This window comes from Octopus bimaculoides, chromosome 2 (assembly GCF_046866305.1).
Source record: "Octopus bimaculoides isolate indiv1 chromosome 2, ASM4686630v1, whole genome shotgun sequence".
Taxonomy (NCBI): Eukaryota; Metazoa; Mollusca; class Cephalopoda; order Octopoda; family Octopodidae; genus Octopus; species Octopus bimaculoides.
The window spans coordinates 168114918-168135725 of NC_142929.1; the positions used below are offsets into that span (position 1 = coordinate 168114918).

Sequence of the window (20808 nt, forward strand, 5' to 3'; positions counted from 1 at the left end):
ATGTGCACATGCCTTATGTTAGTACTAATCTGTATGAGCTTAGGACGTTTCACTACTTGCTTTCTATGGTAGTGGGGGTACGAAACACCTAAGTTCGTATTCGAGGACAAGAAGTCTTATACAGGTTTGAGAATGAAGCTGATCCTGAGAGAGTCATATATCACACTTCATTCCAGTATTGAGCTCTTTGAGGTGTCCTTCCTTATGTCATCCACTGTCACTGTTGGTTCTACAGTCTGGATATTTTGGCATCCTCCCCTTTCCTTATTTCCTATCTTTCAATTTTTCTAAACGGTGTTATACAAAAGCGGTCGTCTGTTTAAAATGAAAAATGTGTCTACGGAATGTTTTGACACTTGATAAATATGTGAAACTCAAAAGTGAAAATGATGGGATATTCGTTATGAGGAATCGTTGTTAAATAATTATGTCAAGATGGCATTATGAGTTTATGAAAATTGGTAGTTTCTATTGGATTAGATTAAAATGAATTACCGAAAATAAAGTCTTCATGTAATAAGTAACTAAGGTATCTAAAGTTGTATGATTTATAAATATGAAAATATCCAAATGAAACAAATTGATTTGAAATTAAAATACACATGTACATATTTTCTTATTAAGGCCTCGAGCAAGCAAAATCGTTAGCATGCTGGAAAAAATGCTGAGCGGCATTTTGTCTGTCTTTATGTTCTGGCTTTCAATCCCACCAAGGTCGACTTTGCTTTTCATCCTTTCGAAGTCGATAAAATATGTACCAGTAAAATACTGCAGTCGATGTAATCGATTAATCCCCTCCACCTAAAATTGCTGGCCTTGTGCCAAAATTTGAAACAAACAAATTAATTTATGATAATGTTATCTGTTATTCCACTATTCAAGGGAATAGCGTTTCCTGACAATGCACTTATCAGTTTGGTGAAGATGCTTTTCTTTTGAAATATTATGAATCGGTAGAACATCGAACGAAATGAGTTTAGAGTTCGAATTCTTCTAAGGCCAGCATTATCTTTCAGTCTTACAAATAAAGTAGCAGTTAAGTTTGAGATCAATATAATCGACTATATCTTTCGTTCAAAATGTGTAGACTTGTATCAGAGTTAGATAAATCATATACTGTTGTGTCTGGAGAGAGTCATTCTCTTTTAGTGCCTTATAATTTAGCACACTCACCGGTAAAATTTCCACTTGTTTCCTTCTTTATTTTTCTAGAATTTTCGTTGCGTCTTCAACCTTTTCAATAGTTGGAGAAGAACCGCCTCCGTCAACATTACTGCCAGAGCTTGACTACATGGAAATGAAAGGTTCCGTTGTCACCTTGTGACTCAAAGGGATTAAGTGATTCACTGAAATTGTTATGCATGTAGAACTACAAAAATCCAATTCATATTTCACTGCTGGCGATTGGAATGCAGATAATTGTTTTGTATGCTGAGACTTGGAGCTGGTTCTGATTTTCAGTTAAGATCAATTTCAGCTTCCATCCGTAGCTAATGCATGTGCATCGAAACATTTGGTTTTGTCTTTCTCAGAAACACAAGCCCTTGTATTCAGTGTAAGAAATAAGGTTATCTTGAAGATATGGTTTAAAAAAAGTTATACACTTAACTCACACGAATTCACCGAAAAAAAAAAAGATATAAATCTTTTGTGGAGTTTTCTCACAGACAAAAAAAAAAAGGAAAAGTTAGATCTTCACCTGAATATAATGTGTGACGAAAGAAATTGTTGGTAATCTTTTTTTTTTTCCTTGCATGCTATAAAACCAAATATTTGAGGCGAATATTCGTTAGAAACCTATTTTCATATAGTAATCTGCTACAAACGAAAAAAGAAAATAGAAAACATTTATATCAAGAATAAATTTCACTTATCCTTCTGCTTTCTATTTTCTTTTTTTCTTTTTGGTTGATTCACAGGGTTGACTTGTATTTTTGGCATTTTCAATTTGTTCATGTTTTATTTTTTATATAGCACGTGATAAAGAAATAAAAAAAAAAACAGTAGGGAATTACTATTACTCGGAAAACCTCATTTTGTCGAGTCGACTGAATAATTTCCGTTCCTATGGGTATTCTAAATATTTCGTCTTGTTTTTTGGTCTTTTTTTTTTTTTTTGACAATTTCATAGAGGCGTGATGGAATTGAATTTCCGTTGCCCAAAGTGCAAATCTGAAATGAGCAGTTCTCTTTGTTTCGCCAATAAAACAATTGCTTCAAGCAGTATTCCTTCAACTGAGATAATTTGAATGTGAATTATATGGAAAAATCTGTTAATGTTCTCTTCTGGATCAATACAAATATATAGATATTATTTACGATATATATGTGCGTGTGTATATGTAAGTGTATATTCACTTGTATGTATATATGTTTATATCTAATACATACATGCATATTCTACACATACATCAGTTTACTGTTCTGTTAAGGTAAGATGAAATAGTTTATCTATTGAGAGATAAATATCGTTTAATGTACACAGTATAAACATACAAGCTACTACTAGTTTTTTGCATTGGAGATGCAGATCTAGGCAGATTTCTATAACCGGCTTTGTGTCTCCAAGTAATCCTCGAGCTCTGAGCACATGATATTTTTTTAATTTACGAAACAAGACTCTGGTATAAGAGAAATCATGAGATAAAAAAACCGTACATGGTGAACCAACCTTGTGACTTACTTTTGTCGGTGTGCCAGAAAGATAGGTGGTTTGCGTAACGTCTTTTGAAATCGCCGTCTCATAACCAGACGCAATTTTCTCTTTTCGGTTATGTTATTTTGAAGCGTTGCTGTAACTTCTGCCTCATGTACGACGGAGTTTATCATTTACGCCTCGTCAAGTGGGCAAGCTTCAAGGTCTGAACAGTTACAACTGAGAGTGGGTTGTTGGTGATACTTTTGGGGGATAATAAACTTCATATTGGTGCAGCAATTGTATATTTGAATAGAGTGTCTATTAAAAATATTCCAGTAATTGTGGCTTGTTAGAAAATGCTTATCTAAAAGGCACAGGAATTTCGTACTTACGTTGGTTTTAACATTTAGGAAGAAAGGGGAGGGGCTGAAGTATATTACTTTCATAGGTCTATTTTTAGATCAAATTTTATGATTCATAATTTTAATTGAAGGGTTGTAATTTATCTTATCCATGAAGCTACTGTTAGCTAGGTCATTGTTATTGTATGGGCTGCCTTATCAACTATTTCTTTAGACGAAGAGAGGTTAGATATCTTATTACTAATGTTAGCTATCAGGTTTTTTAACATTATAGGGGTGACAGGACTGTTTGCATATGTAGAAGAGTTTCTCGTTTGGCTTACGGTACAGTTTATAAGAGCGGGAGTTTAGATCTAGTGAAACATCTAAAAATCATCTCTTGACAGATTAGTCTCACTGATTTTTTTTTCTTAAATATATCGAGAGTATAACGACAACATCCATGAGACATTCTCAACCCAAGATTTTCAGATGCAGAAAGTAATGTGCTTATTGACTATCTTGAAAAGAGCTACATCATCACTGGAGAGTAGTAGAACAATTTGCTCAGGCAGTTACAAAAGACTATGAAGTACCAAACGGCCAGGAAAACTGATGAAAGAGGCCTTGTTTCATCAGGACAAGGCTCCAGCACACAAGTCTTTGGTTTCAATGGCTGCTGTGAGTGATTGTAGCTTTGAAGTGACTGATCCCCCTGGCTATTGTCCTGATTTGGGCCCATCTGGCTATCATTTGTTCCCCAATACAAAAGACACTTCCCTGCAGATAAAACGAAGTTGGCCTTTTTGGGGAGCAGATGAAGAGGGGTGTTTTCACTGCGGAGATTGTCAACGTGATGAACTCAACATTCATCCTGAGTCAGGAAACGTTCAAGGAAACCATTTACAAATGCATCAAACAATGTCTGATTTTCTCGTGATGTGATCAGCCTGGTGCACTTTTGATCAGATTTCACAAGATAAGGCACCTACCGAGCAAAAACCTTCGTCATGTCAAGTTCATTGTGCAGAATATTTCCATCTCTCTCTCTCTCTCTCTCTCTCTCTCTCTCTCTGTATATATATATATATATATATATATATATATTGCATGTCATCCATCACCATGTGGTGAATATGATCAATATTTCCTTCGGTAGCAACAGTTGCAGGACATCCAGACCTTGGATCATCTTCTAGACACTCTTCACCTCCTAAATTCAGCTGACCGCTTTTGCACTATTGATAAAGCTGGAGCCTCATCTCTCAATGTAGCAACTATATCGACATGAATGTTCTTGAGAGTTAAACCGTTTTTCTGCAGGAACTTAGTAACACCACGATGCTAAATTTTGTTCATTTCCAAGAGAAGTGCTTCCAGTTGAAGTTTCCTTTGAACAGCCTGATGTCAGTTTATCTGAAAAAAAACAATAAGAAATGTTGAAATTAATGCAAGAAAAATTCACAGCTTTCGCATCACTCCTTCATAGTCAACCTACGAACTTTTCAGCTCACCCTCGTATGTATATGTATACAAAAGCACACATACAAAAGCACATATACATACATATACTGTACATGCGTGTGTGTGTGCGCGCGCGCGCATTCATTCGCATTAATATAGCTCTTCCAAATGTAATATACCTTCGTATGCCTACACTTCAAAAATATTTTGTCGACGCCATTTTCTTTCTTTTTTGTAATCAAATCTATGTCCCTGAATTTTGCGTATATGCATCAAAGTGATTGGAACTTGTATTGATAGCGGTAGATGAAAAGAGAGATAAAAAGAATAACTTAAACGTCATGATATTGCTAAACTTCAGTAAAAAAAAAAAATGTTTCCTATATTTTTTCCTCGATTCCTTAGTAGGAGCATGGGGTCACTTTAATTTAATAATAGAAAAAAGTGTCTAAAGAAAACTTTGTGATCACTTCCATTAAATCTTCGATCTTTTAGCTATTCTGTACAAAAATCACGAGCGCATTGATATATACATATTCTCGGTAACAAATTTCTCAAGTGTGTACGTGCAAGAATGTTTTGAAATAATATGAATGTTTTGTATTTCTTCTTTGATCATTCATGTCATTGAAATACGTCGAGGAAAATCTTAGGTTACGATTAAAATAGTCACAAGATGCATTACCCTTCACAAAATTTCTAAAGTTTAGTTACTTCTTGGATCGACCTTTTCAATTTTCTGACAGTACATCAAATTCCTTCGGTGACACGATTTTATCGAAGAAATTCGATATTCCCGTTGTTCAGCAAAGTCGAGAGCCTGAACAGTAAATATCGTTTGATTAAATGCAGTTTGAGCAATACTGGGATGCATAACTGAAAGGACCGTGGCAGACTTTAGATAGTATATATGCGCTATGGTATAGAAATATGGGATATCACCAAACAATGACGAGTAAATCACAGAACAAATGAAATAGGAGCCAACGATGACCCCGATGTGCTCTATATTGAAGCTTGTTGAGGAGGAGTGATACTGAAGTATTTTCTGTAATAATTTCTTATAATACACTAATAATACTATAAATTTTCCACTGAAGGAAACATAATAATAGCATTGCCGTAAATTAAGTAATGATGGCTTCTTATATTGGTAAAAGGCTACACATTTGTTGAGGAATGTTATTGCTGATTATACCACAGTTGCTTATTTTAATGGCTCTCGCAATTGAAAGGTAAATTTAAACTGAACGCGATTTAAAGTTACAGTAAGGATTCGAAATTTACATAGACACATACATACATACATACGAACATACATACATACGTGTGTGTGTGTCAGGTCACTTGTAACGTCTTTCATGAGTGCTGCTGTTAACATGGAATTCAGTACAACCTGTTGCATGGTCGAGTCGTTGGCGACTAAACCGGCATCTCCACTAGGCTTGCCAGGTGAGGAGGGTTGCGAGAAATCCCACAGGACTAAGAGCAAGACCTGTCAAAAGGAGGATGAAAATAGTGTAGGTTCAATAACTATCCAGCAGTAGCACAGGAATTCCGGCATACTGAAAGACCACTGGAAGTGAGCACCCCTTGGCTTCAGTTAAAACTTGTCTCTAAAAGGTTAGTCTAATATAAAACCAGATATGCAGGGAACAGCATTGAATGCTTGGAGGGATCATTTGCAGGCACTTGAGATCATGGCGCTTCTACATTTCTGAACCTGCGATCCATACTGGTACTAGATATCTTGCACTGGCTTGTCTCTGGGTCTTATCAGCAGAGTGGAGAGGGTCTATGATGTTCAGTGCAAGCTTTATTGGACCTAAAATTTTAGGTCTTGCAATCGACAGCGAGGCGACTATCGGATGCCCGGTCGTGTAGGCGGGCGCTGCGGTGAGCATGGAAGCCGCAGATGCGAACCCGAGTAAAGCCGACTGCTCTTGCAATAACCTCATACACAGGCATTGCTGGCATTTCGTAATGGCTTCTTATAGTATATACATACAAACGTGTGTGTGTGTGTGTGTGTGTATGTGTGTGTGTGTACGTGCGAGAGGTAATCGTATTTTTCTCCCGATATCAATGTTTTTATGGGAATGGGTTTATTAAAGCATAATTCTTCAGATTTATACTATTTCCACTTGCCCGAGGGCTCACAGAACCGATCAACTGTGTAACACAAGAAATACATATGCATATGATGTTCTAGTGATCTGATGAGCCATCTTTCTATATTGCATTGATTTGTTGAATATGCTGATTGTTGAATGGTTGCATTGCATAATGCTGAGCATGCATATTAATACAAATATATAAGCATAATTTTCTTCCGCAATGAATTTATTTTATTTCTGCATGAAGAAGGCTGCAAAATGGTTGTAATCCTTAGAATGTCGTGTGTCTAAATAAATATATTCACCTCTCATATCTCCTAACTTTTTATGGTTTATATACTCCTCATGAAATAATTTCATCGATTGGATCTTCTGGATATCGGCTGCACGGACACTCAACATATACACTTTTCTGCTCTGTATTAGAGTACTACGTGGACTGCTAGCCGAGTCCTCTAGAGGAGCTTTCTGTGTAATAGACTTGCGATTCTCTGAATTGATATCTTACACTGCAAAAACATATATTTATGCCAACTCTTTCCAGTTTTCGCTTCGCAAGACATCAGTTCAACTGTATGTTCTAACTATTGTTTGCATATTCCTGAAATATCTCACCGACTTCTTTATACAACCTTCTAACCTTACAGACAATAAATGAAATGGTTGTCAACAGTGGGCAAACTCAAATATAGAAAAATAAAGTAGTGAACAATCGTGAGAAACGAATAAATCATGACATATTGTTTAGCAGACAACAGTAAAAAATTAATACAAGGAATAGTGTTTCAACGATAAACTACAATTTCTTGTACAGTGGAATAAACATCTGAAGCAGTGTCTCAAGTGGATTTTCTGAAGACAACATAATGAAACAATAGAGTCGAAAAATATTTGATGGGAAGTGAGGTGTGTAATTGTGATTTCAAGGGAAGTAACTTAAAATCTGATAAATTATTTCCCCTCTCTTAATGCATAATTTTTATGTGTTGTCATTTTTATGTCCCTTTTATTTGTTTGAAAAATTATCTCCGTAAGGTTTTTAAATCAACGAAAAAAGACAAAACTAGTCAATGCTTCTTTTAACTGGACTCCCGACATTCTACTCTATTAAGACCACCTTGATATGAAGAATCACATTTGCAGAGGTGTTGGCATATCGACCCGACACCCATTCAAATGTTCATAGCGAGTATATGATAATTAACTAAAGGATTATAATACCATTATTGTTGTCTCAATGCTTCGTCTTCTTATCTTAAAATAGACTTCTACCATTTTAATTTGTCGTATGGCTGGGTGTTTCTATCTTTAGCAATGTTTAATATATTGTAACAGTAAGACGGTGAGCTGGTAGAATCGTTAGCAGGCCGGGCAAAATGCTTAGCGGCATTTCGACAGTCATTCTGTGCCCTTCATCCTCTCGGAGTCCATAAAGTGTGTACCAGTTGAGCACTAGAGTCGATGTAATCGACTTGCCCCATCCCCCGAAACTGCTGGCCTTGTACCAAACTTTGAAACCAATATATAGTAACAGTCACACTTTCTTTTTCAATAACTTTCTTCTGTTTTGCATCTTCAGACACAAGCTTAAGAATCGAAAGATCTAGATTCTTAAGTTTCTGAGTTCAAATGAAAGCATCGTAGCTTTACTCTTCAAGAATACATTTCTGTGTAGCACAGACTTTCAGTGAATCGTTTTCAGTTGAACATTAAAGATCTCAGTATTGTTACCATAATCTCTATCAATGCGTTGACTGTAGAATGCCGACTACAGGGAGGATCACATATTACGAACTGTTGGGAGATTTTCAAAAGTAAGCCTTACCAAATACATCACACGTTTTGCATGTCCACACGTATAAAAGTTGTTTTTTTTTATCTTTTACTTGTTTCAATAATTAGACTGCAGCCATGCTGGGGCATTGCCTTGAAGGATTTTTAGTCGAATGAATCGACCCCAGTACTTTCTTTTCAGCATGGTTGTCCAGCGGTGGTGGGGGACAAATATAGACACAAAAGCACACACATATATATATACGACAGGCTGCTTCCAGTTTCCGTCTACCAAATCCACTCTCAAGACATTGGTCTGCCCGAGGCAGTAGTAGAAGACATTTGGCCAAAGTGTCACACAGTGGGATAGAACTCGGAACCATGTGGTTGGGAAGCAAGCTTGTTGCGACACATCCACGCCTGCACGTATTTATTGGTTAGAATAATCTGTTGTGTATTTGACAGATATACAGGGTGCGGCTCAAAAATCTGATTTGCCATTTTTTATAACCGTTTCAATAGCAAACATACGATAAACATCGATCCAAACAATGATGGTAAATAAAAAGAAAAAAAAAACTACATAAAGACTCCAGTATCACCTACCTAACTTCACCAGAGGCACACGAAGGATCATATAAAGTATGGGAGGTTTTCCTGAACACACACACACACACACACACACACACATGCTTCGTCAGGGGCTTATATGCCTCAATATTAGACTATTTCCTTTAGTCAATACACGGTGATGGCTTATAAGCCTTAAAACTTATATTATTATTATTTACAGAATTGTCGCTTGTTACCGTTTACATACATTCCATATATAAAAATGGAACGTAATAAGATCCTGGAGGACATATGAAATAGTTACATACAATGAGTGCTCAGGTAGAATCAGTGCCTAAACCCTGTCACTTAGCGTGAAAGTGTAGGGTCCAACTGAAAATAATAATCGGCTGTAAGCGAAGTATCGGTCGGTCTGATGTAGTTATAATAGGACAAAAGTATAGATAGGCCTGGTTATACTTTTATTGTTATACCAGTGTGTGTGTGTGTGTGTGCGTGTGAAATTAGATGTTGCACCAATGTAAAATCTCTGATTATATTGATCCAGAAAACTCTTTAGCTACAGAGAAAAACTTGCCCTGAAGTTCCGCAGATCCAATACAACGAGTTTCCTAAGAAAGTAAATATGCATATTCCTGATTTCTTACGATAGTGCAAGACCTTAAATCTAAACTTGGGGTGTGGTAGTAGGTAATCTTCAAGTTTAGGGGGATAAAAAAAACAAATAAAAATATTCAAGGGAAATAACTGAACGACTTACCAGTATTATCCGTTTTCTTCTAGCTGTTTATAAATAAATCACACCCTAACCCTAATCCTAACGTCAATCAAATCACGTGTGTGATTTATTTATAAACAGAGATGTACGGAGAATACTGGTAAGACGTTCAGTTACTTCCCTTGAATATTTTTATTTATTTTTTTTATCCCCCTAAACTTGAAGATTACCGTGGTGGTATTAGTCAGATATCTTTATACAAGCCTGGCATTTATTTATTCACCATAGATGACTCCAAAACAAAAAAGTGTATCCGACTGGAGACACTTTTGTTAAGAAAACGACTTTAGATGAGAAAGCCAGAAATGGTACATCATTGTATCGCTTACCTGATTTCCTTTCAGATAACTTGTCCCTATGTGAGAAAATCATTGTTAGCAGTGAAAAGCGAACTCGCTAACGACCTAGAGATAACTTTCCAATGAACTCAACCCCTAACTAGTTTCGATAGCTGGAGATACTGTGATATTTCATTTCATTTCATTTACACTACTAATGCCATTCGTTTTTTAAAAAATGAACATCAAATCTTATAATTTCTTCATACCCAATAAATTTCAAGTATTGTGTTTATGCCAGAAATCATTTAGAGTGATGTGGGTGATAGCGCAGAAGTTGGTGAGCTAGTGAGTTTCGACTTTGAAGTTGATAAAATAAACACCAGTATCATATCGGAGTAGATTCAATCGATAATGCCTCCCCCTTTACAAAAAGAGGTTTTCTGTCTAGTCAGAAGAAACCATTATGTTAACAATTATTATATGATTATTAAGTCGCACTTGATTGGTCTTTGTTAACCTGAATCTGATAACCTGATGTCTCTCTTGTATTATTACTTTTATCGTTTTCATTTGGCTATTTATTGATTTATCGTCCGGAACAAACTGATACTAAACGGCTTTTCATGGGTGGGGTTGATTTGACAGATCAATACCAAGACTGTTGTAAGTATTAATTTTTAATATCTTTGTTCAGATGATTTTTTTAATGTAAACATTTGAATTAATTAAAATGCGATTTCAATTAATTGTAATCTCCTTAAGTAGAAATACAGGCAAGAAGGAAGGCAGGAAGGATGGAGAAAAAGAAGCCGATTCACTGAAGAATCAATCCTATGCTGAATTTATACAAATATTTGAGAAAAATAATTGTTAATGATAGTCTCTATATTTAAGTTAAACTATAAATGTCAAACAATCTCCCTTTCTTCCCCTTGTGAAAAGCAATCAGTTTCAACAGAAATCATTATTATAGTATCTAGTTTGCTTTTGGTTTTTGGGGTTTTTTTGTGTGCTATTTTGTTCAAATGTTCAAATTATGCTGAGCTTATTTTGCCTTTCATACCCCTTAGATCAATGAAGTAAGTATCAGTATTATATGAGATCAATTAAATGAATTGCATCTTTCTCTACAAATTTGTGACAGATTCGCTAGAATCCAAAGAAACTAAAATCGTTTGCGTCAACAAGGATCTATATTTTTGATAGCATTAAATATTTCATCTCGTCAAGGCCACATAGCCTACCTCATTGTTTTACTTTCACAGTATTCTAGATTTGTAAGCATGTAATCCAGCACCTCTTTGTGCCAGATTCTTTCAGGCCCATGGAAATAAAAGCTTAAATCTCACTTTGGATGAAAAAAAAACTGAAACTCAGAAACAAGAGTGCAACAATTTTTTTTCCCCCATTAGAGGAAGCTTTTTCCACCTCTCTAGTGGAAGTGTTCATTGTTTTTCAATTTTGTTTAAGCCAAACAAATAGATAATTCACACACAACCCCCCACACACGCACACTCACAGAGGGGAATAACAGTTCTTAACGTCTGCCAAACGCAGAACGCACTTATTTCAACAACACAATAGCAAGAAACCAGATTTTAAATACCTGCAACGATTTCGACAACACCAATTCAATAACACTAGCCACAATTTGAACAGTAACAATCAATCAAATATTTAACTCTATGTATTTCTTTATTACCCATATTAAGGCTATACAGAAAAGGTTAGTTCGACAAGTACAACACATAGAGACAATACAAAACGAGACATAACATAAACTCGAGGAACTAAAAATTAATAAAAGATGACACAAGTAGAAAAAATAAAAGAAACGAATGATAGTATGAAAAGAATGAAAATGAGGTGTAATATCCACTAGATCCCCAAAGTCGAGTGGTTACACTATTACATTATTTTATCAGTCTTTTCTCCTATTCAAAGTTCACATTACTTACTTTTTTTTTCCAAAAAGTCCACAATATTGTATATTTTGCAATTTTTCTCATTCATCAGTTATGTCTTCATATTCCACCACAGACAGCGAGGCGTCACATAACCAAATTGATTTTACTTCTTTTATCGCTTCTCCAGCTTCTCCAAATGTATCTGTAACTTCCGTGTACCGGTCTTCATGTATCGTAATCCCTATGTCATCCGTTTCATATTCTTCTCTAGGCAGTTTCGCCCTCACCACTCTTTTCCAATAGTTTTTTTTTTTCCATTTCTATACTCTTTTTATAAACAACTAGTATTCCCTTATACTTGCTTTCTTCTTCATCTGATGTTACTTCCACCGCTTGCACACTTTTAGATTTAAATTCATTTTCACCTTTCTGTCTCCTTAGTTTCCATAGACATTTTTCTTGCTTTTACCTTCTTCCTTTTGGAGCTGATAAACTCATCACTCTCCTCTTTCACTTCGTTCCTTTCCTTTATGATGCTGACTCGCTCACCATCATTTATCTTTTCTTTCTCTTGTTCTTCCTCTTTCTCATATAGCGTAAATTCTGCCAAGGGGCACTGAGCCGTCATATGGCCCCGTTCCCCACAAATATAGCAATTGGGCCATCTTCCTTCCACTACTACACCTAGCCTTCCTCCTTCAATCTCAATCTGGTAGGGGATTCGCGCAATGTCTTTGAATGTATCAAAAAGCCACATTTCGATGCCTAATCCCCATCAGTTTCTCTTGTTTGTCACACCTATTTGACCCAGTTCAGGGCAGTCTTCGGTTGTCGAGAAAACGGCTGCAACCAACCACTCGGCCTTGATTTCTGGTGGCACTCTTGGGATTCTCACCCTCACACTTCTTCTTCCCTTGTAAGAGGGCAACAATATAACTTTGTTCTTCTTCAGGATGTTGGTGATATGCGAGGCCGCCTCTTCCTTGGTGACAAACCTTACCTCCACCGTACCGAACTTGCTACCTCTGCCAATAAACTCTGCTTCTTCTACTACGTCGGCCAAACACTCCTCAATTTCCTCTTCCTCCAGTTCGTCAATTTTATCGGCGGCGACCGCCAGCGTGCGGTACACCACCGTCTTGTCCTCCTTCTCTTTCACTGTCTTTTGCGGAGGCACTAACTTAATGGTGTCTCCTTCCTTTTTCATCAGTTTCTCACTCTTCCTCACCTCCGCCATATTAACCGTTATTGCTGACACTTCCATTTGCGGTGTCGCCTTTGCCGCAAAGGCCTTGGCGTAGCTCGCCTTAACACACTTTCTTTATTCGGCACTTAGGCCTTAACACAGAGGGGGACACTACAAGGACAGACAAAGCAATACAGTACGTGGGATACAAAGAATGAATGATGAATGACTTACAATGAGGTGATGAAATGGCTTACGAGTCCCCCAAAACTCGCAGTTTCATTTAACAGTTCTCTCATACAGTTAATAATCATGTTTTTTCTTTAGCAATTGTAAGTGGCCACAGCTCTTCTACCGTTACTACACTTGGCAGGGTGTCGTAGCCCACGTATGATGCACTTATTTGAAACTTGTCCGGGTGTATCTGTTGCAGTCTCTGCATCACATGTTCTTCCACCAATATCGCTTTCTTTTTTTCCTCAAACGTTTCAGGGTCCAGTTTAACCCTTACTAAACCATTTACTTTTGCAATTGTCTTTTCCAATATTAAATCCTTATCGTAAATAATCACTGTTTTGATATTTTTAAAATCAACTCTTCCAATTACCTTTCCTTCCATCCTTGCTCTTGTCTGCTCGTCTGTTATCATGTTCGACCATTTCCTCCGCTTTTCCTTTCTTTTCACTTTTTCGCACTCTGTATCTTGGGTTCGGTTCTCAGCCTCGTCTTTCTCGGTTTCCATTTCCTTCTCTGTCTTTTTTTTCTTTTCTTTTTTTGAGGGTTCTTTGGCGGCGATTCAGTCCGCATACGCTTTCTATCTGTTTCTTGAGAAATTTTCTCGCACTCCACAGTTTCCGCCTGTTTTTTCTCCACCACCTCTTGTACGCCTTCCACCATCTCCTCTTCACAGACCTCTATTTCTTCCACTTGCACTTCTCTGGGGGACACACCACCTGCATGTGTCCCCTACTTTTACACTTATAACAGATTGGAGGTCTCCCCTCCACCACAACTCTTAGTCGTGCCCCGTCGGGGAGCTCCACCTCCTCTGCTATATTGTGCAGATCTGGTAAGGTTATGTGTACGAGTGCATCTATACCAAATCCCCACCAGTTGATCTCTCTCGATTTTTGTATTTTCAAAACTTCCACTTCGTCCTTGCAATTATGAATAACGGCTGTAACCAGCCATTCCGGATCTATTTCGGGAGGTGCCCGTCCAATACTCACACGTGCAGCTCTTCTTCCACAATAGGTAGGTAAAAAGGCCCACCTAGCTGTTCTTAAGGGTACAGTGGGGTGCTTTTTCGCCTCTTCCTCACTCGCAAATCTCACTTCCACCGTACCGAACTTCCTTCCATGTGCATAGAATGTTGTTAATTGTTTGACTTCGCTTAGGCACCGCTCCAATTCGCCCCTCTCTGCCACTTCTATTTTCTTTGTTTCAACGTTAAGCGTTCTGTATGTTATAATTTTCCTCTCGGCTCGCTCGAAAACTTCCTTCGGCGGTGTTAATTTTAAAACATCACCTTGCTTCGTGAATAATTTCTTGTATTTCTCCAATTTTGTTTTATCCACGTGTATCTCTTGCATTGCATTGGTAGACAAGTTTCTACTTGTTGCCGCAGCATACGTTGCTTCTTCCATACCCGATATGGGCAGGAAAACAATTTTCAACAATAGATATCAACGATAATATTTAAACAACAATTCTTAAAACAATTTCAACAGAACGCAAATCAGAGAACTCACCGCGTTAAACGCTTTCTTCAACCAAAATCAGAAAAACACGGCCAACATCAACGGGCTACTTTAAGACCACGAAAAACAGCAGCAAACCACGCGCGCGATAACAGAGTTCAACAATAACTTTAACAAATTTCACGTACTTCACAACAATTCTCAACTCACAAGGCAGTAAAAACGATCAAACAAATATTTAACATCATGACTTACGTCTAACACGACAGAAACCACTCCGTTACTAACAACTCAAACCGCCTGTTCATATGGCAATCTTCTCTACTTCATCTTACTCTCTAAACACGCATGTGGGATCAGAAAATGTTATGCTGGTACAGTCCACTTTTCATGTGAGAATCAAAATTAAAAATAATCATTCATTCTATTTTATTGTGCGGTCACTGTCCATAAGTGCAATACCACCGACTGACAGCTCAAATCCCGTCACTGCTTCTGACGCTGCGCCTATAGTTGAAACATCAAAAGACCAAATTCATAGTTGCTATACTTTATAAAGGCTGATATCCATAAACATCGAATTTTTTGAAAGTGTCACATTGTTCAATAGTGTCCGATACCGAGATTAAACCCCATTTTACACACTTTGTTGATTAGAAAGATATCGAAGTTCTTATCTCTGAAGCTAAATCTAAAATACTACGTAAACAGATTAGATTAAATTGTGGGTGGATATTAATTTAATTTAATTAATTTAATTCTTTCTCATCAAACTAACTTTTGCACGATCAGAAGCCCATTTTATTTTTTTATCCGAACTGTCCTCCTTCCCTCCCCTCCCACTGTTTCACTCTTTTCTTTCATTTATATCTGTTTAGTTTTAACGTACGATTTGTTATGTTTTGCTTTCATTTAAAATATTTACACCTCATTGTTTGTATACTATTCACTTGATCAATTATATAAGATTTCATTATACTATAATTTTGTGAAGTAGTATATTTGACAATCAAATATATTTTATGGATGTTTCGCAGAGTAGTGGATCTATAAGCCTGATTTAATCTAAGGACTCTGTAAGAAAACGAAATCTTCAAGTGTTAACGCTAATACCCATAAATTGAGACGTATTATAATTTTCTTAAGTTTTCGTATCAAACTTTCGTTTAAATGCAATAGCAGCTTGCACATGGGGGTTTGCAAACGAGAATTTATTTTGTATTGGATTCCTCGCAGGAATTTTGATTTTATGGTGTCAGTCATTGAGTGTCTATGCACGAGGTATGTTATTGCTTATTCAGTCTCCGACCATTTGTCACAGTCTGCATACACCGTGATGCAAATCACGCGTGTAAGAACAGCATATAGATGCTAAACCGCTTCTATCCCCAACACGAAAGGAACGAGCCCAAATATACTGACATCAAAAAGATGGGAACTTCAGCTACATCTCAATATCATTTTTATACATTACTAGGATCATAGAATGGCTGAAATCTGTTTTGTTTTTTGCTAAAGGCACCAAGAAATAGGTAACACTCATTCCACTTCTGTATACCTCTTCTGCATAATTTTTATTTTGTTTTATGATATACATTTTTCGGTGCGGCGTCCGACTGCAGATAAAGTAATATTGGTTTCAAATTTTGGCACAAGGCCAGACGTTTCGTGGAGGGGGTTAGTCGATTACATTGACTGGTACTTATTTTATCGACCCCGAAAGGATGAAAAGCAAAGTCGACCTCGGCAGAATTTGAACTCGAAACGAAGCGCTGCTAAGCATTGTGTCCGGCGTGCTAACGATTCTGCCAGCTTGTCATCCTCAGATAAAGTAATATTATAATCATTAGATTAGCACGCCGGTCGAACTGCTTCGCAGTATAACGGCTCTGTGAATTATTGTGAATACTGTTGTGTTACTTTGTGAAAACTGTCTCGGTGAATAATTATGATTTTTGTGGAATTATTACGGTTGCATTTCACGTGAGCTGCTGCATTTTTCCCAGCTATGGCAAGTGGTAGTGTCTCCAGTATGGAGAGCTTCGCCAAGGCCACTGCGGTGAGGAAGCCAGTGCCGCTGGAAACCAAGTTAATCAAGTTGGATATGGAGGAGGTGACCAGAAGCAGGAATTTGATAGAAGTTGAGGGAGACTCATACAAATTGTGTCCCCCAAAAGAGACTAAAGAAAATAAGATTCTGAGGACAGTAGTGTATCGTACACAGGCTGTCGAAACCGATAAAATTGAAATGGTGACGGAAGAAGAAATCGAGGAGTGCCTGGGTGAAATTGTCAATGAAGCCACGTACATCAACAGAGGAAGAAAGTTCGGTACGGTTCGCCAATATAGAAGAGGCAACCAAGCATGCAACCAACATATTAAGAAGTGAGAAAATAGCATTGCTACCAAGATTTAGAGGAAGAAGTGTGAAAATACGAATTCCCAGAGTTACACCATTTCTCTTTATTATAGGCACGAAGGCCTCATTTACAGAGAAGGGGGACATTACAAGGACAGACAACACAAAACGTGGGGTACATAGATCGAATTATGAGATGAAATGAGTAAATTACAATATGATGATGGAATGGCTTACGAGTCCTCCAAAGCTCGCAGTTTCATTTCACAGTTTTCTTATACAGTTCTTATTCTTGCATTATTATGTATGGTTTCAGCTCCTCCACCGTTACGACGCTTGGCAAAGTGTTGTAGCCCACATATAACCCACTTAGTTGGAAATTAACGCAGCTTCTTCGCTATCCTCCACCACTATTGCTTTTGTTTCATCATCAAACGTTCCGGGTTCTAATTTCAGTCGCACCAATCCTTTTATCTTAGCTATCGTTTTTTCCTTTTCTACACCCTTACTGTAGAAAAGTATTGTTCTAATATTTTTAAAATCTACCTTTCCGATTATCCTTCTTTCTGCCTTCGCCTTTTCCTTCTGTTCCCTCAACACAGTCCACCAGTTCAGCCACCTCTCCTGTCTTGTCAACAGTTTTTCCTGCTTTGTATCTTGGGTTTCAATCTTAGTTACGTTCTGTTCCTCGCTATCATTTCCATCTTCCATCATCTTTTTTTTCTTTCCCCTTTTCTTTCTTTTTGGGGACTTTGGCGGCGATTCAGTCCGCATACGCTTTTTTTCTCCATGCTCCTCAGTCTCTTCCTGCTTTTCTTCTTGCTCTTCCTGTTCGATCAGTACCATTTCCTCCTCACAGACCTCTGTTTCTTCTATTTTGTCTTCTTCTACGATTATTTCTCTGCGAGGACACACCGCTTGCATGTGACCTCTACTTCTGCATTTGTAGCATACTGGTTGCCTTCCCTCCAGCACGATCCGTAAACGAGTGTCATCGAGAAGCACTAATTCCTCAGCAATGTTGTGCAGGTCCGGTAGGGTAATGTGGGCTAGAATTTCTACCCCAAAACCCCACCATTCGATTTCTCTCGACCTCTCCACTTTAATGATATCCACCTTGTCTTTGCATTTATATATTACCGCTGACACCAACCATTCCATATCTATCTCCAACGGTACTCTACCAATCCTCACTCTCGCCGCCCTTCTACCGCAATACACTGGTAAAAGGGCCCATTCTTCCGTACTCAGAGGCATGGTAGAGTATTTCTTAGCTCCTTGCTCCGTCTTGAAATACACCTTCACCGTTCCGTATTTTTTTCCTCTCATAAACAGCACAACTTCCTCTGTGATTTCCTTCAGACACTTCTCAATCATTTCAGTGTCCGCTATTTCTATTTTCTTGGAGCCGATTCTTAAAGTTTTATATGTGATAATTTTCTTTTCTGCTTCTTCCATCACTTCTTTGGGAGGGTCGACCCTCAAACAGTCTCCCTCCTTCTTCAAATATTTGAAATGTTTCTTCAAATTTTCCATATCTACCTTCACCTCTCTCATTCCCATGTCGCTGGTCGGCCTGCCGCTGCTAGCTGCAGCTGCGTAGCTGGTAGTCATATTAAACCACCTCAGCAATGGCTTTCAACAACAAAACAATTCCAACAAAACTGCAACAATATAATAACAGGTCCTCAACAAATTCCTACAACGTATTTCTACTCACGCGCTCCTTCAAAACATGACACAATTCAACGACATCACCAGATATTAAATCAGAGTGGTTGGTTGCAACAGTGCTGGCTGCAACCAAGGAGGAGCCGGAATTGGGACCAGTAGTGAAAACAAAAGTGTGCAAATGGTGGGGATTTGGACTCGAAATGTGGCTTTTTGCCACATTCGAGGACATAGAAAGAATTCCCTACCAGATAGAAGTGGAGGACGAGAAAACGTTGAATGTCGTAAAATTTTTATTATGATCACTATGGATCTACTTTACATAGATGATACAAAGACAAATACAAACAGATGTACAAAATGTATGAGTTCTTTTTAAAAAAATTTTACGATGTTTTTATAAAATTTAAAAAACGATGACTTTGAATATTCAGACATACATATGCATGCATACCCACACACATCTATATAAATATATATATATATACACATATATACATACATACATACATACATACATACACACACACACATACCCATACATACACCTACACACATGTATGTCTATAAAAAGAAGGGGAGATTGGGTTTTTCAACCCGGCAGCCTATAAGGCCCAGCAGTTTGCCTTTTATTTTCTCAATGATTAGTTTGGGTGACTTACACCCACCTTTTTCACTACTTCCTTCCATCTTCGTTCATATACTTTCTCTGACAGGGTTCTCTTTTCCAGCCCTATCTTGCTCTTCAGGTGATATCTGAAGTAGAACAGCATTCCAGGGCCGGATATGTAGGACCCTGTCACGATGCCTTCCATTCTCGTCCTCCATATGCACTCTTTCAATACTGCTACCGTACAGAGAAAACAAGCTTCACCTTCCTTTGATAGTCCAGTTGGCGGTATCATCTTTATCATAGACTCAGCCGACAGCTGTACTCGTCCCAGATGCGACAACACGTGTTCCACGTAAATCATCAAGCCGGAGAGCTTCCGACAATGTACGAGAGCGTGCTGGACAGTTTCACTGTCCTGCTCGCATCTTGGACATGTCGGTGGCACTGCTAAACCGTGCCTGGATAACTTTTCGCGAACAGGTAGAGCATTCCTGTAACTCTGCCAAGTCAGAGATTTTTGGAAATTATCCAAGTACTCTGGCTTGAAGGTCTTACGAAACAGGTTGGCGAGTTGGTTCTCGTCGAACCCCAGAGCCCCTCCTAAGACGTCATCGTTTCCCTCCTCCACTAGCCGTCTGTAGAATACCGAGGTGGTATTCCCGCAGCCAGCCTTGCCCGTCTTGTGGATAGACCAGAGTGCCTGACGGCACTCCTTCTGCCATAAAGTCAGATTACATCTTCTAATGAGACCGGGTTTAAATCGTTCCAACGAGGACGGTCGCGGCAAGAACTCCTCCGCCAACGGACTCCACACCTTATCACCCTCCAGGTGGCACCAGAGATGTCTCAGCCTCAACGCATGTCTGCGCATCATTAGCCAGGGCATCCCCAAACCACCCTTTAGCGGTTCCTGGCAGCATACGGAGCGCCTCACAAGTGGCTTTCCCCCCCTCCACAAAAAGCGGAAGAGGAGTCGTACCAGCTTGTTTAGCCAAAAATCGGGGCAAGGCACAACGGACAGGCGGTAGGTGATTACAGATGCTATAAACATCTGCACCACCTCCGCTCTACCCTTCAAGGACAGAGACCGCCCGGACCACTTCCGGATTATGGCCTCCACCTTGTTTACTACCTCGCTCCAATTCTTCTCCGTCTGTGAGTCTGAACCGAACCAGACTCCAAGCAACTTAACAGGACCATCTGTCCAGTGTCCAACGACACTGGACGATAACGGCCTGTTCCTCCAGGTGCCGAGGCGCAGACCGATGGACTTGTCCTTGTTAACTTTTGCTCCTTCCACCGCTTCGTATCTTCGGAGAGCATCTTCTACTCGAGGTAGTTGTGCTTCCTCAGACACGATGAGAGTGACGTCGTCCGCATACGCAGAAGTAAACTTACCGCATCCGA

At 38.5% G+C, this 20808-nt stretch overlaps 2 protein-coding genes across 11 annotated transcripts in view; one reads left to right on the forward strand and one right to left on the reverse strand.

The window, feature by feature from the left end:
• LOC106875612 (uncharacterized) overlaps positions 1-20808 on the forward strand; it is a 231828-nt gene that overhangs the window by 174850 nt on the left and 36170 nt on the right. The window lies entirely within an intron of this gene.
• LOC149137285 (uncharacterized) lies at positions 1170-18989 on the reverse strand. 8 transcript variants are annotated; one of them, XR_016240815.1, is made up of 3 exons: positions 15014-17196; positions 5771-5938; positions 1170-4395 (listed from the first exon to the last, which is right to left on the reverse strand). XR_016240815.1 is itself a non-coding variant. In XM_089348053.1 (2 exons), exons 1-2 carry the CDS (start codon positions 18729-18731, stop codon positions 4387-4389), a joined length of 1077 nt encoding a protein of 358 aa, XP_089204179.1. In that variant the 5' UTR covers positions 18732-18989; the 3' UTR covers positions 1170-4386. The 8 variants fall into 8 exon arrangements, 1 of the variants encoding a protein (XP_089204179.1); XR_016240817.1 differs by lacking the exon at positions 15014-17196 and adding an exon at positions 14810-15007; XR_016240813.1 differs by lacking the exon at positions 5771-5938.